Raw genomic sequence first — 27,667 nt, forward strand, 5'->3', positions numbered from 1 at the left:
GGAACTAGGACTAGGAAGTGGGCTTCTGATGAAAACAGTAGCAGACTTACAAGCCCACAATGAGTGGCCTCTGCAGCGCCTTGTGGGCTTGTAGATCGGCTATTTAATATAATATTAATTAATTCAACTAGTTGTGCTAAAATATGACTTCTACATGAATGGATTATTTAAATTCATATTAATGAATATATTAAATACATTATGATTAGATTATCATTGCTTTACACACACATTACACCTTATTATTCATCTTTAGGAAAACTCCAATCATCACAATAAAGCTACAAGACGATAGAAAAAACTTTTATTTGATTTTAATGTGAAACAGGAAGTTCAACTCGTCTGTCAAGTGATCTGATTGGCTGTCTGGTCAGTGACTGGAGGAAACAACCAATAACAAACATGATGACATCATTGCTCCAAAAAAAAAAAAAAACGAAAAGAACAGAAACAGACTTTTTTTTAATTGAATAAAAAACATGAAACAAAATGAAAAGATAAAACAAAACAAACAGCTCTCTCTCTCTCTCTCTGTCTCTCGACCCACACTTGTGTTGTTGTTTTCACCAAGTTCAAACTTTGACTGATTTCCATGAGTTGCCAGAAAAGTGTCAACGTATCCATTTGTAACAGAGAGTTATATAGGGTCCATTCGGTTACATTTGTACTCTCTGAGTTAAATTAACGTTGAGTATTTTACTGTGGAAGTACAGGAGTTAATACTTTGTTTACAGAGGATGTTTACACTGTTTACTGTGTTGTTTACATTGTAATAGTATGAAAACAATAATACTGTGACTGTAAACACTCACTTATTGTACAGAAAGATATTCTATATATATATATTTGATTGTAACATTTCAGAATGTTATAATGACACTTTGGTAGAGGTTGTGTAGTTTGGTAGAGGTTGTGTAGTTTGGTAGAGGTTGTGTAGTTTGGTAGAGGTTGTGTATTAACTTTTTCCTCATTGACGGTTAAACAGATCTCAAAGTCGAAACCAAAAAGCAATCAACCAATTTGTATGTGTTGTTTATGAGCTTAAAAAATCAGTGTCAACGAGGAGATCTGAACATCAATGATATGTTTTTATACTCCTCATAATCGCTTCCATGTTGAATTAAATCATTCCCCCAAAATGAAGGAAATAGCAGATCTACAAGCTTGTAGATCGTCTAATTTTGCGATTTAAATAAAATATTTCTTAAGTATTATATTGTCAGTCATTTCTGTTCTATCTGTTCTATCTCTGCTCTGTGCAATGTGTTTTACAAACAGAAATGTAATTTTAATTTTTGCCAAAAACAATTAAATCTTCAATCGCAATTATTTGTGTCACAATTAATGGTAAAAATGTCTCTAAATAACTACACAACCTGAACCTGTACCAAAGTGTCATTAAAACACTGAGGGTCTGAAAGTATTTACTGACAGGAAACCAATGTAAAACTATATAAAATAATAATATTAACTCGCAGTGTTAATCACTAATTATTATCCAGGTTAACTTCCATCAGGAATGAGATGAAGACTAAACAAAGGCTTGATGGGAGGATAATTAATTTAATTTAACCTGCCCCCCCCCCCCCCCCCCGTAAAGTGCTCTCTCCATCATGGGAGAGAGGACAGAAAACCTACGGAGTGTAGTTTTAAACACATTAAAGGTTTCATGACGTTCAGTTTTACCACACATTAAAAGTCTTTGTCATGGTCTTTCAAACATGTATAGAAAGTTTTAACAAAAAATTCCACTCCATTGATCCATGGCAGGTGTTTTTCTCTCACATTTCTAAAGCCTTTTCAACTGCAATGAATAAAATAAATCTTTGCCTGCGGGTGTCGCTGGTGAGGGATTTTGCCTGTCAATCATCGCCTCTGCTCCGCCCCCCCAAAGGAAAGGATAGGGGTGGGGAGGGGCGAGGAGGAGAGTGGGCGGGATTAATCGACAGTGACCTCACTGTCGAAGGGCCAAGCTCAGATTACTTTTCAGCCTAATTATTCAGAAAACCCCAGACCACAGAAAATCCACTGAATGTTCAAAGTTCAGATTTTGTGGGTGTAATTGACGTCATAAAACCCCCCAAAAAACATTAAAAAGAAAGTGAAAAAGAATGTCATAGAACCTTTAAGGTGCCACTGACCCACGGCCATGCCCCCAAAACACAGCCAACGGAAACGACTACGCATGGCGCTGTGGGCGTGGCCATCTGCTGTTCTCTGGGGTTTAAGGGGTTAATGTTTAAAACAACACTTACAACTCCTCAGTGTCAATTTAACTCTAAAAAAACAAAAGTTACTTTTGATGTTTCCACAATAACCATTAATAACCATTCAACATAAATGTTCATGTTATTTATTCACTGTTTCTGACAACATGGGTCTCTCTCTCTCTCTCTCTGGACATCAGATCTACAAGCTGTAGAGGACATCAGATCTACAAGCTGTAGAGACATCAGATCTACAGGCTGTAGAGGACATCAGATCTACAAGCTGTAGAGGACATCAGATCTACAAGCTGTAGAGGACATCAGATCTACAGGCTGTAGAGGACATCAGATCTACAAGCTGTAGAGGACATCAGATCTACAAGCTGTAGAGGACATCAGATCTACAGGCTGTAGAGGACATCAGATCTACAGGCTGTAGAGGACATCAGATCTACAAGCTGTAGAGGACATCAGATCTACAAGCTGTAGAGGACATCAGATCTACAAGCTGTAGAGGACATCAGATCTACAAGCTGTAGAGGACATCAGATCTACAGGCTGTAGAGAACATCAGATCTACAGGCTGTAGAGGACATCAGATCTACAAGCTGTAGAGGACATCAGATCTACAAGCTGTAGAGGACATCAGATCTACAAGCTGTAGAGAACATCAGATCTACAGGCTGTAGAGGACATCAGATCTACAAGCTGTAGAGGACATCAGATCTACAAGCTGTAGAGGACATCAGATCTACAAGCTGTAGAGGACATCAGATCTACAAGCTGTAGAAAACATCAGATCTCTAGTTGTCGTCCTCGCTGCTCTCTTCCTCGCGGCTGATCTCTATCTGCAGAGAGGGCAGCTGGTCCAGGCGGCTCTTCTTGTGCTGCTGCCCCCTGCTGGAGGGAGGAGCATCGGCAGGAGGCGAGGAGGAGGCCAGCAGGAGGTGCTGTTGGCTCTGCTGCTTCCTGCTGATCATGGCTCCCCACATCCTCTGCAGCCGAGAGTCTTCTTCTCCTTCTTCCTGTTCCTCTTCCTCTGCTTCCTCCTTCTTCTTCTCTGGCTCCTCCTCCTTCCTCCTCCTCAGCTTGGAGGAGGAAGAGGAAGAGGAGGTGAAACGCTCCTTCTTCTCCTTCTCCTGGGAGTCACTGGGTCCCAGACGACTCCACAGACGACCTGCAGGGGGCAGCGTTTACAATCACTTGTCTGTCTGTCTGTCTGTCTGTCTGTCTGTCTGTCTGTGTGTGTGTGTCTGTGTCTGTGTGTGTGTGTGTGTGTGTGTGTGTGTGTGTGTGTGTGTGTGTGTGTGTGTGTGTCTGTGTGTGTGTGTCTGTGTCTGTGTGTGTGTGTGTGTGTGTGTGTGTGTGTCAGGGTTTCCGTTAGCCGGTATATACCGGTCATTGACCGGTTAAAATATTAATTGGCCGGTATTTAAAAACACTGCCGGCCACCGTGGCCGGTTGGTAAAGTGTTAAATATATATGTATAAATAGTGCATTTATATTAAAATTATTATTTGGATAATAAATAAAGTAGTAGCCTAACACAACATTTTATATGAAGACAACCATATAACATTGAAATCATATAGAGCATTATGTTGAACGCAAATTCTCCATTTGTGGTTGCAGCGGAGCGCCGAATCTGCGCCCCGCGGTAAACACACACACACACACACACACACACACACACACACACACACACACACACACACACACACACACACAGTCAGAGTGACAGACACACTCAAGCAGGTGATGCAATGGCGGCGCCGAAAAAGCAAACATCCCTCACAAAAAAAAAAAAAAACCTCACCAAATTCTTTAAAACCTCCACTAATAAAACAAAGGAAGAGCAGGCCCATGAAGAGGAGAGGGAAGAAGAACATGAAGAAGACGTTGATATTAGTGATACAGGGCCAGCTAAAAAGAAACAGAAAACCAATCGATCTTTCAGTGACGAGTGGTTGGATATATACTCATGGCTGAGACGAGACACAGTTGACGGTGTAGACAACATGTACTGCACATTCTGCCAGAAAGCAGGAAAGGTGAATGGATTTACAAAAGGTTCAACCAACATTAAAAGGGGAGCGATAAATGAACACAGCAAATGCAGCGATCACATGGCAGCAGTGAGTTTGAGGCAGCAACAACATGCTATGCAAGAGCACTGTGATAAAGCCAAGAAGTCATCCTCAGATCAACTCATATCACAGCTCAAAGTTGTGTTACATTTGGCTAAAAATGACATCGCTTGCCATCAATTCCGTGGAATGACAGAGTTGCTAAAATCGCTGAAAGCCCCCGACTTTCAAAACGACACGAGCCTGTATAAACACAGTGACTCTGTCAGTGATATGGAGAAAGCCTTGGAACAAACCCTACTGGACGAGCTTGATGAGAAGCTGCAAGCAAGTGATTTTCTGGGCATCATCATTGATGAAACTGTAAACATAACCGTAACAAAGAAACTGATTATTTACGTCAAGGTTGAACGAGACGGGAGGCCCGAAACGTGTTTCCTTGGCAACTATGATATACTGGATGGGACAGCGCTGTGTGTCTTTGACAAAGTGGTGGAAGCGCTGCAGGAGCGAGGCGTCCCCATCACTCGTGTGACGAGTCTGGGATCAGACGGGGCTAGTGTGATGACTGGGAAGCGTGGTGGAGTTGTTGCGCTGCTGAAAAAGAAAAGTCCTTTCTCCATTCAACTTCACTGCGTAGCTCAGCGTTGTGCACTGGCTGCGGTAGACGCATGCAAAGCGGTGGAGAAGGTCGCTAACTACAAACGCACTGTGAACTCGGTTTATTCATTTTATAAGCACTCCGCCAGCAGAACAAACCGACTCCGTCAACTTAGTGCCAACTTAAACGAGGAGGACGTGACAAGTTTAAAACACCACTTTGCAGTCCGCTGGCTGTCACTAGACAGGGCAGTGAATGCCATAAAAAATAACTGGCCTGCGCTGGTGATGGACCTAACTGAAGAGGCAGATGGGGGAAATCCACAAGCCCGTGGGATACAGAATCAAATCCAGTCATATCACTTCATTGCAATGACCCACATGTTATGTGACGTGCTCCCAGTCATGACAAAGCTGAATTTGGTCTTTCAAAAAGAAGATGTGAATTTAGCCACCATCAGACCAATGGTACAAGCCTCCATAGCAGCACTAACACAGCTAAAAGAGAGCCCGGGCCAAGAAGAACAGATGTTTAATGAAGGTGCTTCTGATGGTGTCTTCAAGGATATTAAACTCACACAGACAGATCAGAAGTTCATCCACGCATTTGACTCTGTCAGAGAGAAGTACATTCAGCACCTGAGCGATGCTTTGAAGGAACGATTCCCCGATATGCCTATCAATCTAGGCCTGTAAAGGCTGCATTAATTAAGGCTCGTCTTTTCTTTTTCTTTTTTTTAAACTAACTGCAACAGTTGAGTTCATTTCGATAATTTGATTTAATGTGCAATGTGCAATAATGTGTTATTGTTTTATCCATTTAATCTCAGTCTAATTTTAGCTATTTTAGCCCTGCAATAAGACTGATATTTTTGTTTGCTATTATTCTGGCAGCAGCTGCAGCTCATTTCGTTCACAGGTCCGACTAATTAATAGTTTATGTATAGTTTAGAAGTATTCTGTCATTTCATTTTGTAGCCCACAATAAAATATTGGGTTTACACTGCATTTGGCTTTATCTTTAAAACATGCAGTTTTGCAAACAAACATAATAGTAATGTCACAAGTGTTAAATAATGTTATTTAATATGTGGCCGGTATTTTGGAACGCTGCCGGCCAAGATGGCCGACGGGGAAAACGGAAACCCTGGTGTGTGTGTGTGTGTGTGTGTGTGTGTGTGTGTGTGTGTGTGTGTGTGTGTATTTATCCATAAAAAACATCTAGTTTCATGGAATAAAAGAAACAACGTACTTGTCTTCCTGTCTTTGGACCAATCAGAGTGGAGGCCTCTGGACTCCTGGCTGGCCACGCCCAGTCTACTGTGCACATCTCTGGTTGGCTCCCGTGGTGGGGGCGTGTCCGGGGAGCTGGAGCGTCTGTCATCGTACCGCCTCTTCCCCAAACGCTGCCTCACATCTAAATATATATAAAACACCTTATTACTGTTATAACTATAACCTTATTACCTTACTACTATATATATATATATATATATAAAACACCTTATTACTGTTATATAACTATAACCTTATTATATAAATATATATAAAATATCTGTGCATCCCTACATAAAACCATCAGTACCAGAGGTCCTGGTAGGAGATAAAACCATCAGTACCAGAGGTCCTGGTAGGAGATAAAACCAGTACCAGAGGTCCTGGTAGGAAATAAAACCATCAGTACCAGAGGTCCTGGTAGGAGATAAAACCAGTACCAGAGGTCCCGGTAGGAGATAAAACCAGTACCAGAGGTCCTGGTAGGAAATAAAACCATCAGTACCAGAGGTCCTGGTAGGAGATAAAACCAGTACCAGAGGTCCCGGTAGGAGATAAAACCAGTACCAGAGGTCCTGGTAGGAAATAAAACCATCAGTACCAGAGGTCCTGGTAGGAAATAAAACCATCAGTACCAGAGGTCCTGGTAGGAAATAAAACCAGTACCAGAGGTCCTGGTAGGAGATAAAACCATCAGTACCAGAGGTCCTGGTAGGAGATAAAACCAGTACCAGAGGTCCTGGTAGGAAATAAAACCATCAGTACCAGAGGTCCTGGTAGGAGATAAAACCATCAGTACCAGAGGTCCTGGTAGGAGATAAAACCATCAGTACCAGAGGTCCTGGTAGGAGATAAAACCATCAGTACCAGAGGTCCTGGTAGGAGATAAAACCAGTACCAGAGGTCCTGGTAGATAGGTATTACTGTATATCTGACCTGTCTTTCCTGTGCTGGCCACAGGGAGGCGCTGTCTGTGTCTCTTCTCCTCCAGCAGCTGCCTGATGTCCGTCACTGGGCTGGGAGCCGTCTGATTGGCCGTGGGCTCTGAATCCCCGCCCCCTCCAATCCTGTTGCGCAGCCCGCCGGCCAATCGGCTTTCACTCCTCGCCGAGCTACTGAAAAGTAAATATTATTATTTTTGTTATTGTTATTATTGTTATTATCTTATCTTATCTTAACTACTATAATTGACAAAAGCTCAGAAAGTTCGTCCGGGATTCGCAAGCACAGGAACCAAATGGACCCTTACAGGTCTGTGACTCTGAGAGTGTAAATGGAACCAAATGGACCCTTACAGGTCTGTGACTCTGAGAGTGTAAATGGAACCAAATGGACCCTTACAGGTCTGTGACTCTGAGAGTGTTTAAATAGAACCAAATGGACCCTTACAGGTCTGTGACTCTGAGAGTGTAAATAGAACCAAATGGACCCTTACAGGTCTGTGACTCTGAGAGTGTTTAAATGGAACCAAATGGACCCTTACAGGTCTGTGACTCTGAGAGTGTAAATAGAACCAAATGGACCCTTACAGGTCTGTGACTCTGAGAGTGTAAATGGAACCAAATGGACCCTTACAGGTCTGTGACTCTGAGAGTGTAAATGGAACCAAATGGACCCTTACAGGTCTGTGACTCTGAGAGTGTAAATAGAACCAAATGGACCCTTACAGGTCTGTGACTCTGAGAGTGTAAATGGAACCAAATGGACCCTTACAGGTCTGTGACTCTGAGAGTGTAAATAGAACCAAATGGACCCTTACAGGTCTGTGACTCTGAGAGTGTAAATGGAACCAAATGGACCCTTACAGGTCTGTGACTCTGAGAGTGTAAATGGAACCAAATGGACCCTTACAGGTCTGTGACTCTGAGAGTGTAAATGGAACCAAATGGACCCTTACAGGTCTGTGACTCTGAGAGTGTAAATGGAACCAAATGGACCCTTACAGGTCTGTGACTCTGAGAACCACTGGCCTATATTAATGAATATTCATAATAACAGCAGCTGATCTGCATACATGTTACATTATATTAATTAATATTCATATATATTACATAACAGTAATGAATATTCATGTATAAGACATTATATAATGAATATTCATGACGAACCTCAGCTGATCTGCATACATGGTCATCTTCAGGGTCTTCTTGGTGGGGGGCGGGGCAGGGGGGGTGCTGATCATCTTCAGCTCCAGGTCGTAGTCCATCTCCTCAGAGTCTGACCCTGAACTTGACCCCCGTGACCTCAGCCTGAGCCCTGCTGACGCGGTGGCCAGTGACCTTTGACCTCCCTTCTCCTTGAACTCCACCGTGCGGTCGTCTGACTCCATGTCATCTTCATCATCACCTTCTTCATCATCTTCATCCTCCTCTTCTTCTTCTTCTATGGGCTCCTCAGCTAGAGAGAGAGAGAGAGAGAATTTTGAATTTAAAAATACCTTTATTAACTTACTACAGAGTACAAAAAATCATATTTTTTTTATTACTGACAAAATAAAATATCCAATCTTACACAATCCATAAAACAATAAAAAAAGAGAAACAGTTCTCCATGCTCTCCCACCGTACACAAAACCCCTCCCACCGTACACAAAACCCCTCCCACCGTACACAAAACCCCTCCCACCGTACACAAAACCCCTCCCACCGTACACAAAACCCCTCCCACCGTACACAAAACCCCTCCCACAGCCCATTTTGATTCCAATACTTCCAGAATGTCCACTGTTGTGTAATAGGCACGCTCAACCCTAAGGCGAGCCGCCACCAGTCACAGGGTCTACAGACCCTACCCCCCCGGGTTTTGTTTTTCCTGGTTATCCAGATGGCCAGCTTAGCCACCCCGGACATAAAGTTCATCAAAACATGGACCTCTTTCTTTTTTACAGAGTATTTTGGACCAAAAACAAATAAATCAGAAGAAAAACCCTCCCCCAACCCTAGAATCCAAAAACCCAATAATCTAAATCATTGGTTCTAAAAGTGGTGTCCGGGGACCCCCAGGGGTACTTGAGGGGGTTCCAGGGGGTCCCCAGCTAAATGATAGATTAGGCACCAAATGGACCCTTATGGGTCTGTAACTCTGATTGTGTACAAATGGAAACAAATGGACCCTAACGGGTCCATTTGGTTCCATTTGTACACTCTCAGAGTTAAATTGACATAGATTTTACATTATAAATGGCGGTCCAAGTGATATAAATGCCATTAAATGGGGGTCTGTAGCCCTAATGTATGTCATACTGGGGGTCCTTGAAATTAAAATGGTTGAGAATCACTGCTAGAGCCGTAAAAAATCTTCTCTTATGGGGGTCCCTGGCATATCTTTTGAAATGGGGGTCCGCGGGCTAATAAGTGTCAATTTGGGGGTCCTTGACATGAAAAAGTTTGAGAACAACTGTTTACCGTACCCCAAACGGCCAGCTCTCCCTAGTAGTAACTCAGCGGTTTCCTACCATCTTGCTCCGCAGTGATAAAGCAACCTTTGCGCTGCCGCAAGTCTGAAGGCCAGTATCCTGGACTGAATGTCAATCAGGCCTTGTGTCCGCCCTCCCCAACTGGAAGGTATAAGGCGGCAGCGTGTATCCAGTGCTGCTCCCGGACCAGAAGAAGTCCACCAACGATTTCTGCACTTCCTCCATCAGCCACTAAGGGGGCTGATGGAGGAAGTGCAGAAATGGTGGAGGCAGAACAACCAGTCTGTGCCATCGTGTCGAGGCAATCAAGTTATTGGCTACCAGAACCTGTCCCCTATAATATGACAACTGGGGTAGCAACCATTTCCATTTAGACAACTTTGCACATACTTTCTCCACTACACCCTCCCAGTTCTGTTTCTGAAGAGAGAGAGAGAGAAATCTGTGATCTGTATCCTGACCTATCCTATCTGTGATCTGTAACCTGACCTATCCTATCTGTGATCTGTATCCTGAAATACTTTTCTCAGGATACCAAGTTTTACCAACTTTGTGTTTCATCATCACTACAGTTTATGTTCAATCATCTCTTGTTAAATGTGAACGCAAATACAGATGTTAAATGTGTGTGTGTAGCAGAATGTGTGTGTGTAGCAGAATGTGTGTGTGTGTGTGTGTGTGTGTGTGTGTGTGTGTGTGTGTGTGTGTGTGTGTGTGTGTGTGTGTGTGTGTGTGTGTGTGTGTGTGTGTGTGTGTGTACCAGAGTGTGTATGTGTGTAGGGAGGGGTGTGGCCCAGGCTGTCTCCAATCAGAGGGCTTTTGTTCTTCACGTCTCTCGGGTTTCGTCGGCTGTGGTACCGCCTCTTCCTGTGTCACATGATAGAGAGAGAGAGAGAGAGAGTGAGTTAATGCCAAGACCAATAATAGGCTAGTGACAATGGCTCCAAAAAGTTGGGGTACCCCTCCCGGAGGTAGGACCAAACACAACATGTTTTTTCCTCATCTCTAAGGCCTCTCATACATGAAATGGATTGTTGTATAAAAATATTTTACTGTAAAAGTGGTGAAATTGATATATAAAGTTATACACCCCAAACTAAAAATAAAGCCTGTCCGTCTGGGGGTTGAGGCATATAAACTCATGTAGAGTCATTTGAACACATACTTACAATAGGCGGAAATATAAATCTAAATAAATGTTTTCTTTACTTTGTAGTGAATCGGACATGGATTGTCATAGCAAGACATATGATGTGTTGTTGGAAAGGTGTGGTTTTACTGAATCCAGCAATATCAATTGTGTAAAAATAGCTTTAATACTCATGGAGCTACAGTATGCCACTAAACGTATATGGTGTCCCAAATGGGGAAAACATGAAACTATCTATAATCTACAGTATCACACCCATTAGTTTTATTTATTTGATGATCAAAGTTATCCTCATAACAGCAAGTCATTCAGTTATGTAGAGTTTATACAATTTAACATATTTGGTTACAGTAAAGTTATACTACAGTATTGGGCTCCACCTGCTCTATCTTATCGCCTACATGGGCTTCTTCATAAACTGACAGGTAAATCATTGCAAATATTTTGGAATGTGAAAAGATGAGAAGGACCTTGCCAAATTAAGTAGTTAAAAGGTAGGGTAAATGATTTGCAATTATTCAGATAATTGCAAAATGGGTCTATGTTCTGATAGTACTCGTTACTATAGAGTGTCCTGTCCATATAAGGAGTCTCCCATGTCTCTCCAGCTCTTTATTAAACAGAAAATGCATTTACAGTGATCTCTCCTGATTGGCTCAAATGTTGTCATCTACCTGAAAATGTACTATATTCTGTTTACTAAAGAGCTGGACAGGCCCAAACACAAACACTCTGTAGCAATGATTACTATCAGAATATAGTACTTTAACCTTTTAACAAAAATAAATAATACAAAAAATTACAAAACAATATCACTTACCCTACCTTTAATCAGCTAGCTGAAGAGTGACCTAGCTTAACGTTTCATTTAGTGTTACAGAGCATGTCATTGACACATGAACATTGACAATAGCAGAACCCTGACTCTGTTTCACAAGAATGGAATAGAGCCTTAATTAGTATCACTGGCAACAACATGGTTACTGTACATAGAGCCTAACAGACAGTAGCATACGTACAACATAGATACTGTGCAAATTCTGAAGTGTATCTTTTTAATTTTACCGGAATGGAGTGTGATGTACAAACATTGGATCCAAATGTTTGTATCATCTGTGGTAAACATTTAGAAAAAGGAAAGAAACAAGATCCATATGTCAAAAAGCCCACTGAAGAAGGCCTTCAATAATGTTGCTCAACAGAGAGAGGATGATGTTCATACAACCCTGTCTACAAATACAGATGATAATCTTTCCTTCAAAATAAAGGTTGTATATCTTATCATGTATCATGATAGAGCAAACTACTCCAGTAAGACCAACAATAATGAGCAGTTGCAAATGTTGATAGTGAGAGCATACCTGCACCAGTCTCATCAAGAAGACTGAGTAGGGTTGATACAACATTGTTTAACCTACAAAAAGATTGTTTTATTTGTGGAAAGGCCAGTACAAGACCAGAACATCTGACAACCATTAGGACTGGTACAGGTAAGAGTACCAGAGACAAGGTCCATCGTGTAGCATCAGAATGATTGATGAAGTTGTACATCATCGGGTGCTCTTGTATGCAGATCTCTTTGAGTATGATGCCAAATATCATAAAACCTGCCTTAAACTCTAAAGGAAATATAGCAGCTTCCAGATGATAAAAGAAAAAGAACAACACACCAGTATCTATAACAAAGCCTTTATTAAGCTCACTGAAGTCATTGACAAAAATGTTTTCTCTAAAATAATGAAAGTGATGTCACTAAACTAAGAGTTCTGATGACATACTGAAGACACTGAGGTCTGAGGTAGAAGATGAGATGTTCCAACACACTAAATGAACTGAAGGAGAAGCTCATACAGCATTACAATGTGTAGAAGGAGCTGGAAAGTCTTATGTGGTTGTGGTATGCTCTGAAGGTGTACCCATGGTACAGTATGCTCTGAAGGTGTGCCCATGGTACAGTATGCTCTGAAGGTGTGCCCATGGTACAGTATGCTCTGAAGGTGTACCCATGGTACAGTATGCTCTGAAGGTGTACCCATGGTACAGTATGCTCTGAAGGTGTACCCATGGTACAGTATGCTCTGAAGGTGTACCCATGGTACAGTATGCTCTGAAGGTGTGCCCATGGTACAGTATGCTCTGAAGGTGTGCCCATGGTACAGTATGCTCTGAAGGTGTACCCATGGTACAGTATGCTCTGAAGGTGTACCCATGGTACAGTATGCTCTGAAGGTGTGCCCATGGTACAGTATGCTCTGAAGGTGTACCCATGGTACAGTATGCTCTGAAGGTGTACCCATGGTACAGTATGCTCTGAAGGTGTACCCATGGTACAGTATGCTCTGAAGGTGTACCCATGGTACAGTATGCTCTGAAGGTGTGCCCATGGTACAGTATGCTCTGAAGGTGTGCCCATGGTACAGTATGCTCTGAAGGTGTACCCATGGTACAGTATGCTCTGAAGGTGTACCCATGGTACAGTATGCTCTGAAGGTGTACCCATGGTACAGTGTGCAATGAGAGAAGCTGCACATCTCCAAGAAAGAACAGAAGAGACAAAAGACTGTGAAACACAACAGCCAAGTCAAGATCTATTTGAGAGGCAAATACTACCAGAGCTGCAGATACAGTATGTTGAGAAAAAGCATGTTTAGTACGTCATCATAACTCTCAGTCAAGACGTTTTGTGTCATCACTTTAATTTCTTCAGAGAAAACAGTTTTGTCAATGACTTCAGTGAGCTTAATACAAACAGATACTGGTCTGGTGTTCTGATTATTTTTATTTTATTTTTGTCTGGCAGCTGTATTTTGTTTAAAGATGTTGTGTTTTAAGGCAGCTTTATGATAGGCATCATACACAATGAGATACGGGTATGAGAGCAACCGATGATATACAACTTCATCAACCTTTCTGATGCTGCATGACGGACCAATTGTCTCTGGTACTCTTACCTGTACCAGTAATAATAGCTGTCAGATGTTCTGGTCATGTTCTGGCCTTCCCACACATGAAACAATCTTTCCATAATGTTAACAATGTTGTAAGAACCCTACTCTGTCTTCTTGATGAGGTGGTGCAGGTATTGTCTGATCTACATGATAAGATATACTACCTTTATTTTTGAAGGAAAGTATTTAATCTGTATATAAAGACAGGGTTTTATGAACATCATCGTCTGTCTGTTGAGCAACATTTAGTATGAATTGAAGGTCTTCTGCTTTGGGCTTTTTGACATTATGGATCTTGCTTCTTTACTTTGTCTAAATGTTTACCACAGATGATACAACAATAATGATCCAACGTTTGTTCATCACACTACATTCTGGGGTACTGTACTGTACCCCAGAATGTCTCAATAGGCGAAAATATGAATCTAAATAAATGTTTTCTTTTGACTGTAACCAAATATGTTACATTAAACTCTACAGAATTGACGTTATGAGGATAACTTTGAGTATCAAATGGTTGGAGCTTGGCTTTCCTCGGCCAGATTTGTTAAATCATTGTTAGTAGTTCTACTGTAGGCCTGCATTTTTCTCTGCATTGTTGAAGTTGCATATATTTTATAAATATTTTAACAATTTCACATTTTCTCAAGTTTGGGACATTTCATGTAGTATGCATGGATCTGTGTAGTCGGTCTGGCTAGTGCCAGGCTAACCCTAACCCTAGTGCCAGGCTAACCCTAACCCTAGTGCCAGGCTAACCCTAACCCTAGTGCCAGGCTAACCCTAACCCTAGTGCCAGGCTAACCCTAACCCTAGTGCCAGGCTAACCCTAACCCTAGTGCCAGGCTAACCCTAACCCTAGTGCCAGGCTAACCCTAACCCTAGTGCCAGGCTAACCCTAACCCTAGTGCCAGGCTAACCCTAACCCTAGTGCCAGGCTAACCCAACCCCCAATTAGCACTGTCTCCTGCGGAGCGCACACGTTTTTTTTCCGGGTTTGTTACTTTTTGGGGGTTGTGTGTGTGTGTGTGTGTGTGTGTGTGTGTGTGTGTGTGCATATATCTTACCAGGAGTTACTGAGGATTCCTTTCATGCCTCCATAGTTTGGGTTTCCATATTTCATGTAATATCTGCTCTTTCTGGAGGCGCCTTGCTCTTTCCTGTCATCTACAAGCACACGCACACACACACACACACACACACACACACACACACACACACACACACACACACACACACATTAGATACGAAAGCAACGATATGAAACACTCTTCTCCAGATATGTATTACTACAGATATGTAGTTAAAGTATTCACCCTAGAGAGTTTTTAAGTTGCTTGATTCAGTATTTAGATATTTTATATTCATTTTACTCCCACTTCCTATACAAACCCATTATAACTCCACTTTAACCATGTTAAGACTCATTAAAACACACGTCTCTGCTTCTGGTGACTGATATTGTCCTTCTAATGAATGTTAGACTCATTAAAACACACGTCTCTGCTTCTAGTGACTGATATTGTCCTTCTAATGAATGTTAGACTCATTAAAACACACGTCTCTGCTTCTAGTGACTGATATTGTCCTTCTAATGAATGTTAGACTCATTAAAACACACGTCTCTGCTTCTAGTGACTGATATTGTCCTTCTAATGAATGTTAGACTCATTAAAACACACGTCTCTGCTTCTAGTGACTGATATTGTCCTTCTAATGAATGTTAGACTCATTAAAACACACGTCTCTGCTTCTAGTGACTGATATTGTCCTTCTAATGAATGTTAGACTCATTAAAACACACGTCTCTGCTTCTAGTGACTGATATTGTCCTTCTAATGAACGTTAGACTCATTAAAACACACGTCTCTGCTTCTAGTGACTGATATTGTCCTTCTAATGAATGTTAGACTCATTAAAACACACGTCTCTGCTTCTAGTGACTGATATTGTCCTTCTAATGAATGTTAGACTCATTAAAACACACGTCTCTGCTTCTAGTGACTGATATTGTCCTTCTAATGAATGTTAGACTCATTAAAACACACGTCTCTGCTTCTAGTGACTGATATTGTCCTTCTAATGAATGTTAGACTCATTAAAACACACGTCTCTGCTTCTGGTGACTGATATTGTCCTTCTAATGAATGTTAGACTCATTAAAACACACGTCTCTGCTTCTGGTGACTGATATTGTCCTTCTAATGAATGTTAGACTCATTGAGAACACGCCCCCTATCTAAAATTGCCACCAGGCGTGTCTGATAAAATTAATATCAAATATCTAAATACTGAATCAAGCAACTTAGAAAGTGTCTGGGGTGAAACATGCTTGTCGTGCGTCATATGCGTCATATTATATGTGTGACATGTAGGTGTTTTGGTGACTGTTGTAATAATAATAAATCCATTAGGTGAGGATGTTACGTTTGGAACATTAGGATCCAGTAATGAACACATCTGTGTGTGTGTGTGTGTGTGTGTGTGTGTGTGTGTGTGTGTGTGTGTGTGTGTGTGTGTGTGTGTGTGAGAGAGAGTGTGTTACCATGCGTAGCGAAGCGGAGGAACAGCTTGTTTCCTTTAAAAGGTTTGACTGCAGGTCTGGGATGGTTTTCTAGGAGAGAGTCTGTCTCTGCCTCGGACACACTGTCTACCTGCACACACACACACACACACACACACACACACACACACACACACACACACACACACACACAGCACCAGTAAACATAGTGCAAAAAACGGCTTATATTTTTGCCTATATTTCGCCTTACGCCAAAGTCCAAGTGACATTTATCAAGCGATCCTATACAGCCAATCCTATCGTACATTTGGTCGGAGCGTTGATAAATCTGAAGGCTGAAACCGAGTCATTTAAATAACACGCCCTTAAATATTCTCAAAACGCCCCGATTTTACGACATGAACAGTTATATATTAGCCTATTCGTTGTACGATGGTGTCGCGCGTTGAAAATATCAGAGCTACAAGCTCACAGCACGTCGCAACGCGCCGCTTTGTGAGCTTGTATGTCTGCTATTTTTGATACGCCACAACACAGCTGAGACACAGCTGTGTCTCCTCCTAATCAGCGCTGAGTAGGGTGTTCGCTCGGTGTTGATACACAGAACCGGGATTTTCCGAAGTGATAGAATCTGAACCAAGCCGGACCCAATTAAATAAAAGGGACCCGAACACATGTGGGTCGTGGATATTATGCAAGCACAGTGACTGTCTGTCTGCAATGGATAAAGTGGTGAAAGTTGGGCGACGATGTCGCGCAGGCAAAGGCTGTGCCGCAGCTCTTCCCAAAACACCCTCGCCCCCATTGTTCAGGCGGACCAGCGGTTCTTGTATTTGTTTTACTGAGGATAAGGGTAGAAATCGGTTTAGGATTAGGTATAGTTTTACTGAGGTTAAGATTAGGAATAAGGTTAGGTTTAGGCATAGTTTACGGATATGTTTAGGAACACCAGGCGAATACCGCCGGATTTTCCCCGGGGCGACTGTGTTTTGGGGAAGAAGCAAACAAGCGAAACGCATTGTGCAAACATAAAATAAAGAAAGCAAAATCAGTCCTGGAGAGGTGAGTGTGTTTACCTGGGTGGGAGGCGGGGCTCCATCGGTGTTTTTCTCCTCCTCCTCCCTTTTCTCCACCTTTTCTCCTGACTCCGCCCCTCCTCCTGACTCCTCCCCTCCTCCTGACTCCGCCCCTTCAGCCCCCACCTGCCCTTCCTCCTCCTCCTCATCATCATCATCATCAGAGGTCTGCTCTCTACCTTCTGACACACACACACACACACACACACACACACACACACACACACACACACACACACACACACACACACACACACACAGTGTTAATTGTTGTGTAGTTTTAGTACATCTGAAATGTTTTACTTTTAGTCTAGTTTTAGTCGACTAAATAAATCTACAAATGATTTATTAAAATAAAATGTTATCTCGTCTTAATGCCTGATTTATACTTAGATGTGCGAAAATAGCAGATCTACAAGCTCACAAGGTCGCTTATAATAGCCAGACATTACATTACATTACAGTCATTTAGCAGACAGGTACATTACATTACATTACATTACATTACAGTCATTTAGCAGACGCGTTTATCCAAAGCGACTTACAATAAGTACATTCAACATAGGTAGGGAACTAAACTACTAATCACCAGAAGTCTGAAATGCATTTCCTGCAAAAACAAGCAACCAAGAGTATACCTAGTGCTAAGGTAAAAGTGCAATATATCAGTTACCTATTTCCTTAAACAGATGAGACAAAATAGCAAAATCAAATGAGCAGGAGCTAAAACAAATAAGTGTATCGACTAAACAAGATCCAATAAACAATACAACAATAAAACAAGCGTTCGTACAACTAGTTAACAACAAGTAGGCCAGACAGAGAGGAAGGGTAGTGTTTCCTGAAGAGGTGGGTTTTCAGAAGATGGGCAGTGACTCTGCTGTCCTGACATCAGTGTCTCTGCTGTCCTGACATCAGTGTCTCTGCTGTCCTGACATCAGTGTCTCTGCTGTCCTGACATCAGTGTCTCTGCTGTCCTGACATCAGTGTCTCTGCTGTCCTGACATCAGTGACTCTGCTGTCCTGACATCAGTGTCTCTGCTGTCCTGACATCAGTGACTCTGCTGTCCTGACATCAGTGACTCTGCTGTCCTGACATCAGTGTCTCTGCTGTCCTGACATCAGTGTCTCTGCTGTCCTGACATCAGTGACTCTGCTGTCCTGACATCAGTGACTCTGCTGTCCTGACATCAGTGTCTCTGCTGTCCTGACATCAGTGTCTCTGCTGTCCTGACATCAGTGACTCTGCTGTCCTGACATCAGTGACTCTGCTGTCCTGACATCAGTGACTCTGCTGTCCTGACATCAGTGACTCTGCTGTCCTGACATCAGTGGGGAGTTCATTCCACCACTGTGGGGCCAGAACAGAAAAAAGTCGTGACCGTGTAGATCAGGGGTGTCAAACTCAATTTGGTGTCCGGGCAAGATTGGTCAAATTGTGACTTGAGGTGGGCAGGAACCAGTTGCGGACACACATGCGCGCTCACGCATTCAGTTATACAGCATTGTTTTTCAATCTGTTGTCTGAACTTGTCTCAGAAAACAAACAATGCAATTTGTAACAATAATAATAATTATAATAATTATAATTATTATTATAAACCATTTTAAGTAGAATAATTCAATTTGAAGTTAAACAATATACCTGGTAATTTGTGTGGGTTGCTAAATAATTACATTTATATAACAGTGGTGTAAAGTAACTAATTACATTTACTCAAGTACTGTACCTAAGTAAAGATTTGAAGTAGTTTTACTTTATTAGAGTATTTCCAATTTCCAGAACTTTTACTTCTACTCCACTACATCTCAGTCACTGCTATAACTACAGTATATCATTTAAAGGCTCAGGCTTTGATAGAATTTCTCCAGAGAGGCAAGAGCAAATTCATGTTTCAATTTGGCATCACACTGAATATCAATTAGTTCCATCTGGAGATCCGGAGACATTTGTAAAGATTTCCATGATTTTTCAAAAATAGCAGATCTACAAGCTCACAGTGCAGCACTCAGTGCAGCACTATGAGCTTGTAGATCTGCTATTTTTGAATAGCCAAATAAATCTTAAAATGACACAGATGCTTTCCCCAGATAGAATGTTAAATCCACTCCGAGGTTCAATTAACACTGAGGATTTCACTGGGCAAGCTCCTGAGAAATAAAAGAAGCAGCTTTGATAGATTTATTTTTAACACATCTAAGTCACTTGCTGCTTCAGACAGAGAGAGAGAGAGAGAGAGAGAGAGAGAGAGAGAGAGAGAGAGAGTCTGACTCCTGTGTGAGGATCAAAGAGTATAGCCATTACTACTCGACTAGTAGTTGAATAGACTCTTAACGAGCCAATCAGCCACAACATTCCACAGCTGGGGAGAGACAAAGCGGGCCATCAAAGGTACTTGCTGCAGCCAAGTAGCAGCGAGTGGGGGAGAGCAAGGCAATGTAAACTCCGAATCTATGTCTGTTAGATGTAGTATCAATTTACTATTTTTAAAAGTATTTCCTGGGCCGCCATGGACCTTTCCGTGGGCCGCAAAACGCCCGCGGGCCGCGAGTTTGACACCACTGGTGTAGATCAACCAGACGGACCCTTGACGAGGTAATCAGTCGCCCCGAGGTGGCAGACCGAAGTGGTCGGGCAGGGGTGTAAGCATCGACCATAGCCCGGAGGTAAGAAGGAGCTGTTCCTTTCACTGCCCTATAGGCTAGCACCAGGGTTTTGAACTGGATGTGAGCCGCTACGGGGAGCCAGTGGAGAACAGTGTAGAACACAGGTAACTAGAACACTGACCACAATGACACCATTTATTTATAAATGAAGGGCTCCGCAGCCTGTGAATGATCCAAGCACCACCGAAGAAGAGGACACCCAGACATCACATGATCAAAAAACAAACCTTTCATGTTAAAGGATTTATAAAAGTCTTTCTGTGTCTACAGTGACTCTAGTGTTTAAGATGTTTTACCTTTGCTGTGGGTGGGGGGGGGTTTCTCTGACTCTTTGACCTCTGTCTCCGTGACAACGACCTTGGGGTCAGGCATACGGCTGCAGTTGATGAGCGCCCGGGAGGAAGTGACATCATCCAGCCACACCACGTTACCTAGGCAACACACAGATATGTGTTGTTATGAACATTAGGACAAATGAATGTGTTTGTCGGTAATAGCTGGCCTGGTTCCAGACCATAGACCCCGCCCACTCTCTGAATGGACCGCCCACTCTCTGAGTGGACCGTCCATGTGTGTGTGTGTGTGTGTGTGTGTGTGTGTGTGTGTGTGTGTGTGTGTGTGTGTACTTACATGAGGTGTCGTCTATCCATTCTATGTGAGCAGGAGGATACTCCTTGAAGTAAACAAACACTTCCTGTGTTGACATGTCATCAACACCCGACACATGGAGAGCTTCTAGACGGAGGTTAGGAACCGCTGTGAATAATAAGTAAACCTTTCTTCATCATTTCTCATATTAATATTTAAACCTTTCTTCATCATTTCTCATATTAATATTTAAACCCTTTCTTCATCATTTCTCATATTAATAATAATGTATTAATATTTAAACCTTTCTTCATCATTTCTCATATTAATAATAATGTATTAATATTTAAACCTTTCTTCATCATTTCTCATATTAATATTTAAACCTTTCTTCATCATTTCTCATATTAATATTTAAACCTTTCTTCATCATTTCTCATATTAATATTTAAACCTTTCTTCATCATTTCTCATATTAATAATAATGTATTAATATTTAAACCTTTCTTCATCATTTCTCATATTAATAATAATGTATTAATATTTAACCCTTTCTTCATCATTTCTCATATTAATATTTAAACCCTTTCTTCATCATTTCTCATATTAATAATAATGTATTAATATTTAAACCTTTCTTCATCATTTCTCATATTAATAATAATGTATTAATATTTAAACCTTTCTTCATCATTTCTCATATTAATATTTAAACCTTTCTTCATCATTTCTCATATTAATATTTAAACCTTTCTTCATCATTTCTCATATTAATATTTAAACCTTTCTTCATCATTTCTCATATTAATAATAATGTATTAATATTTAAACCTTTCTTCATCATTTCTCATATTAATAATAATGTATTAATATTTAACCCTTTCTTCATCATTTCTCATATTAATATTTAAACCCTTTCTTCATCATTTCTCATATTAATAATAATGTATTAATATTTAAACCTTTCTTCATCATTTCTCATATTAATAATAATGTATTAATATTTAAACCTTTCTTCATCATTTCTCATATTAATATTTAAACCCTTTCTTCATCATTTCTCATATTAATAATAATGTATTAATATTTAAACCTTTCTTCATCATTTCTCATATTAATAATAATGTATTAATATGTATTGATTTTTAAACCTTTCTTCATCATTTCTCATATTAATAATAATGTATTAATATTTAAACCTTTCTTCATCATTTCTCATATTAATAATAATGTATTAATATTTAAACCTTTCTTCATCATTTCTCATATTAATAATCATTAATAATGTATTAATATTTAAACCCTTTCTTCATCATTTCTCATATTAATAATAATGTATTAATACTTAAAAACCTTTCTTCATCATTTCTCATATTAATAATAATAATGTATTAATACTTAAAAACCTTTCTTCATCATTTCTCATATTAATAATAATGTATTAATATTTAAAAACCTTTCTTCATCATTTCTCATATTAATAATAATGCATTAATATTTATTAATATTTAAAAACCTTTCTTCATCATTTCTTTATCCAGGACCATGTCTTTCTGGTTCTTCTTCTCTTCATCACAGAAATGAAAACGCTGCGCTCGCTTCTCCTTCCTCTCTATCGCCTCCTGGTGGTGGAACAACAGCACAACACAATACAATATCTATTAGTGCAGCTTTAACTTATTATATGTAGCATTAAAATAACATGTAATCTATTGTTTTAATGTTATTAAATATCTATTAGTACAGCTTTAACTTATTATATGTAGCATTAAAAATAACATGTAATCTATTGTTTTTAATGTTATTAAATATCTATTAGTGCAGCTTTAACTTATTATATGTAGCATTAAAATAACATGTAATCTATTGTTTTTAATGTTATTAAATATCTATTAGTACAGCTTTAACTTATTATATGTAGCATTAAAATAACATGTAATCTATTGTTTTTAATGTTATTAAATATCTATTAGTACAGCTTTAACTTATTATATGTAGCATTAAAATAACATGTAATCTATTGTTTTTAATGTTATTAAATATCTATTAGTACAGCTTTAACTTATTATATGTAGCATTAAAATAACATGTAATCTATTGTTTTTAATGTTATTAAATATCTATTAGTACAGCTTTAACTTATTATATGTAGCATTAAAATAACATGTAATCTATTGTTTTTAATGTTATTAAATATCTATTAGTACAGCTTTAACTTATTATATGTAGCATTAAAATAACATGTAATCTATTGTTTTTAATGTTATTAAATATCTATTAGTACAGCTTTAACTTATTATATGTAGCATTAAAATAACATGTAATCTATTGTTTTTAATGTTATTAAATATCTATTAGTACAGCTTTAACTTATTATATGTAGCATTAAAATAACATGTAATCTATTGTTTTTAATGTTATTAAACCCAATACCTAGAGGTGTAGGAGAGACAGACAGCTGAGAGAGAGACAGTGTAGGAGAGACAGACAGCTGAGAGAGAGACAGTGTAGGAGAGACAGACAGCTGAGAGAGAGACAGTGTATGAGAGACAGACAGCTGAGAGAGAGACAGTGTAGGAGAGACAGACAGCTGAGAGAGAGACAGTGTAGGAGAGACAGACAGCTGAGAGAGAGACAGTGTATGAGAGACAGACAGCTGAGAGAGAGACAGTGTAGGAGAGACAGACAGCTGAGAGAGAGACAGTGTATGAGAGACAGACAGCTGAGAGAGAGACAGTGTATGAGAGACAGACAGCTGAGAGAGACAGTGTAGGAGAGACAGACAGCTGAGAGAGAGACAGTGTATGAGAGACAGACAGCTGAGAGAGAGACAGTGTAGGAGAGACAGACAGCTGAGAGAGAGACAGTGTATGAGAGACAGACAGCTGAGAGAGAGACAGTGTAGGAGAGACAGACAGCTGAGAGAGAGACAGTGTAGGAGAGACAGACAGTAGGACAGCTGAGAGACAGACAGTGTAGGAGAGACAGACAGCTGAGGGAGAGACAGTGTAGGAGAGACAGACAGCTGAGAGACAGTGTAAGAGAGACAGGCAGTAGGACAGCTGAGGGAGAGACAGTGTAGGAGAGACAGACAGTAGGACAGCTGAGAGACAGACAGTGTAGGAGAGACAGACAGACAGACAGACAGACAGACAGAGTAGGAGAGACAGACAGCTGAGGGAGAGACAGGGTAGGAGAGACAGACAGTAGGACAGCTGAGAGACAGACAGACAGTGTAGGAGAGACAGACAGTAGGACAGCTGAGAGACAGACAGTGTAGGAGAGACAGACAGCAGAGAGACAGACAGTGTAGGAGAGACAGACAGCTGAGAGACAGACAGTGTAGGAGAGACAGAGAGCAGAGAGACAGACAGTGTAGGAGAGACAGACAGTGTAGGAGAGACAGACAGCTGAGAGACAGACAGTGTAGGAGAGACGGACAGTAGGACAGCTGAGAGACAGACAGTGTAGTGATAATGCCTTGCTCAGTGACAGGGATTTGAACCTTAGAATTGACATCTATCCCAGTGATGAAGGCTCCAGCTTTGTTCTCATACCGACGCCCCACCCCGTTGTCCTGGAAACAGAAACAACAACAAATTAGAGGTACAAATCTATAGCCTTTATTAGCATATTAACATTATGTTAAACCATTCAAATCTATAGCCTATTAACATTATGTTAAACCATTCAAATCTATAGCCTATCAACATTATGTTAAACCATTCAAATCTATAGCCTATCAACATTATGTTAAACCATTCAAATCTATAGCCTATCAACATTATGTTAAACCATTCAAATCTATAGCCTATCAACATTATGTTAAACCATTCAAATCTATAGCCTATCAACATTATGTTAAACCATTCAAATCTATAGCCTATCAACATTATGTTAAACCATTCAAATCTATAGCCTATCAACATTATGTTAAACCATTCAAATCTATAGTCTATCAACACTATGTTAAACCATTCAAATCTATAGCCTATCAACATTATGTTAAACCATTCAAATCTATAGCCTATCAACATTATGTTAAACCATTCAAATCTATAGCCTATCAACATTATGTTAAACCATACAAATCTATAACCTATCAACATTATGTTAAACCATTCAAATCTATAGCCTATCAACACTATGTTAAACCATTCAAATATATAGCCTATCAACATTATGTTAAACCATTCAAATCTATAGCCTATCAACATTATGTTAAACCATTCAAATCTATAGCCTATCAACACTATGTTAAACCATTCAAATCTATAGCCTATCAACATTATGTTAAACCATTCAAATCTATAGCCTATCAACATTATGTTAAACCATTCAAATCTATAGTCTATCAACACTATGTTAAACCATTCAAATCTATAGTCTATCAACATTATGTTAAACCATTCAAATCTATAGCCTATCAACATTATGTTAAACCATTCAAATCTATAGCCTATCAACATTATGTTAAACCATTCAAATCTATAGCCTATCAACATTATGTTAAACCATTCAAATCTATAGCCTATCAACATTATGTTAAACCATTCAAATCTATAGCCTATCAACACTATGTTAAACCATTCAAATCTATAGCCTATCAACATTATGTTAAACCATCAAATCTATAGCCTATCAACATTATGTTAAACCATTCAAATCTATAGTCTATCAACACTATGTTAAACCATTCAAATCTATAGTCTATCAACATTATGTTAAATCATTCAAATCTATAGCCTATCAACATTATGTTAAACCATTAAAATCTATAGCCTATCAACATTATGTTAAACCATTCAAATCTATAGCCTATCAACATTATGTTAAACCATTCAAATCTATAGCCTATCAACATTATGTTAAACCATTCAAATCTATAGCCTATCAACATTATGTTAAACCATTCAAATCTATAGCCTATCAACATTATGTTAAACCATTCAAATCTATAACCTATCAACATTATGTTAAACCATTCAAATCTATAGCCTATCAACATTATGTTAAACCATTTAAATCTATAACCTATTAACATTATGTTAAACCATTCAAATCTATAGCCTATCAACATTATGTTAAACCATTCAAATCTATAGCCTATCAACATCATGTTAAACCATTCCTCATTGGCTGCTAGAAACTGTGTCTCTTCCTTCCTTCACAGGTTGTTACCAATGATACTGTGAAGGCTGTTATATAGTTTATTATCATAATATAATATATAATATAATAGAATACATATTGTTATTATGTGAAGGCTGTGTTATATAGTTTATTATCATAATATAATATATATTATTATTGTTATCAATGATACTAATGAAGGCTCTGTTATGTTGTTTATTATCATAATATAATATATAGTATTATTATTATTATGTAGTTATTATTAGAGTTATAATATAAATTAACTACAGCCCATAGTTATAATATAAATGAACATGAATAATAAACATGATTATTATTATGATTATTGTTATTATTATTATTATTATTATTATTATAAACCTCCATAATAAACATTATTTTTATCATTATTATTATTATTATTATTATTATTATTATTATTATTATTATTATTATTATTATAAACCTCCATAATAAACAAACAAACAAACAAACAAACAAACACCGGGAGCCTCCAGACTCTCATTCCGGGGTCGGTGCACCAGAGCCCGGCTCCCTGAAGCAGGAGAGACCGGTGTCTGACTGAGGCCTAGTGGAACTCACCTCCTTCTCCTCCTCCTCCTCCAGCTCTCCCTCCTCCACCTCCATCGGTTCGGACGCTTCTCCTCCTCCTTTCTCCTCCCGGTCGTCGGACTCGGAGGAATCAGACTCATCCTCGCCGGACTCGGAGCGTTCCGACCCGGACTGAGGTTTAACGGACACCCGCAGGCCTGTGACCGCCGCCATGTTGGATCAATGTGGGGTGTTTTTTACCCTGAGTTTAATGTAAGGCATCACTTCCTAGTTTATAATACAGGAGCATGGGGTGTTTTTTACCCTGAGTTTAATGTAAGGCATCACTTCCTAGTTTATAATACAGGAGCATGGGGTGTTTTTTACCCTGAGTTTAATGTAAGGCATCACCTCCTAGTTTATAATACAGGAGCATGGGGTGTTTTTTACCCTGAGTTTAATGTAAGGCATCACTTCCTAGTTTATAATACAGGGAGCATGGGGTGGTTTTTACCCTGAGATTAAGGTAAGGCATCACTTCCTAGTTTATAATACAGGAGCATGGGGTGTTTTTTACCCTGAGTTTAATGTAAGGCATCACTTCCTAGTTTATAACTAGAATAAAAAAGAAGGATGGATTACAGGGGCGTGTCCCAGCGTAGTACCGGGGTATTGCACATGCGCAGTAAAATCCTGCCTGAACATACAAAAAGGCTCAGTAGATGGCAGTGTGTGACCCTTAAACGGTAGTGTTTGTTTTGTGTCACTTCAGTAGCCACGGAGACCTGCATGAATTATATCACAACTTTAATTCAGTCAAACAGTGGGTCAACAACAATGAAAGCAATAATAAACAGTAGGGACATAAACACAATAGATATGCATATTAATAACTTGGATATGGGGGTTTATGTCACTTTGTTGTTGTTCTTTATAACTATGTAAGTCATTTAGTCCACTTGTGTATTAGAATTACAAACCTCCAGCTGTTTAGGTGCTGAGTGGAGAGAACAACAAACACACACCTCGACCGACTGAGAAGGGATCCTGGGGGTTTTTATGTAGCGCCTCTGCTGGAACACTCCGTCGTGCACTTCCTGATAACACTGCGCATGTGCAATACCCCGGTACTACGCTGGGACACGCCCCTGTAATCCATCCTTCTTTTTTTATTCTAGGTTTATAATACAGGAGCATGGGGTGATTTTACCCTGAGTTTAATGTAAGGCATCACTTCCTAGTTTATAACAAGGTATGTGTAAAGAAGGTAGGGTCATCTACGTCATTTTTGCTATCAAGCAATTCCAGCCGGCAGATTCGTCGCACCATGGGAGCCAGACTGCAGCCGTGAGTTCAGTGGAATGCATTGAGTTAATGAGAGCTCGGTGGATCAGCTCATGTTAATGATATGTTAATGAGATGTTAATAGAGAGTTAATGAGA

General features: G+C 39.8%; 1 protein-coding gene across 2 annotated transcripts; it reads right to left on the reverse strand.

Annotated features, from left to right (window-relative positions):
• Positions 1-288: 288 nt before the first annotated feature.
• Positions 289-26,459, reverse strand: ncbp3 (nuclear cap binding subunit 3; the record flags this gene model as incomplete). Of its 2 annotated transcripts, none has more annotated exons than XM_084074775.1 (13): positions 289-3,384; positions 6,147-6,311; positions 7,106-7,281; positions 8,278-8,566; positions 10,345-10,451; positions 14,750-14,849; positions 16,228-16,336; positions 17,283-17,464; positions 20,246-20,380; positions 20,580-20,705; positions 22,054-22,159; positions 24,043-24,114; positions 26,277-26,459. In XM_084074775.1, 13 exons carry the CDS (start codon positions 26,457-26,459, stop codon positions 3,011-3,013), a joined length of 2,124 nt encoding a protein of 707 aa, XP_083930901.1. In that variant the 3' UTR covers positions 289-3,010. The 2 variants fall into 2 exon arrangements, with proteins under 2 accessions (XP_083930901.1, XP_083930900.1); XM_084074774.1 differs by having other exon boundaries at positions 7,106-7,284.
• Positions 26,460-27,667: the final 1,208 nt, after the last annotated feature.

The sequence above is a fragment of the Gymnoscopelus microlampas genome (assembly GCF_963454915.1).
Source record: "Gymnoscopelus microlampas genome assembly, chromosome: 12".
NCBI classification, from domain to species: domain Eukaryota; kingdom Metazoa; phylum Chordata; class Actinopteri; order Myctophiformes; family Myctophidae; genus Gymnoscopelus; species Gymnoscopelus microlampas.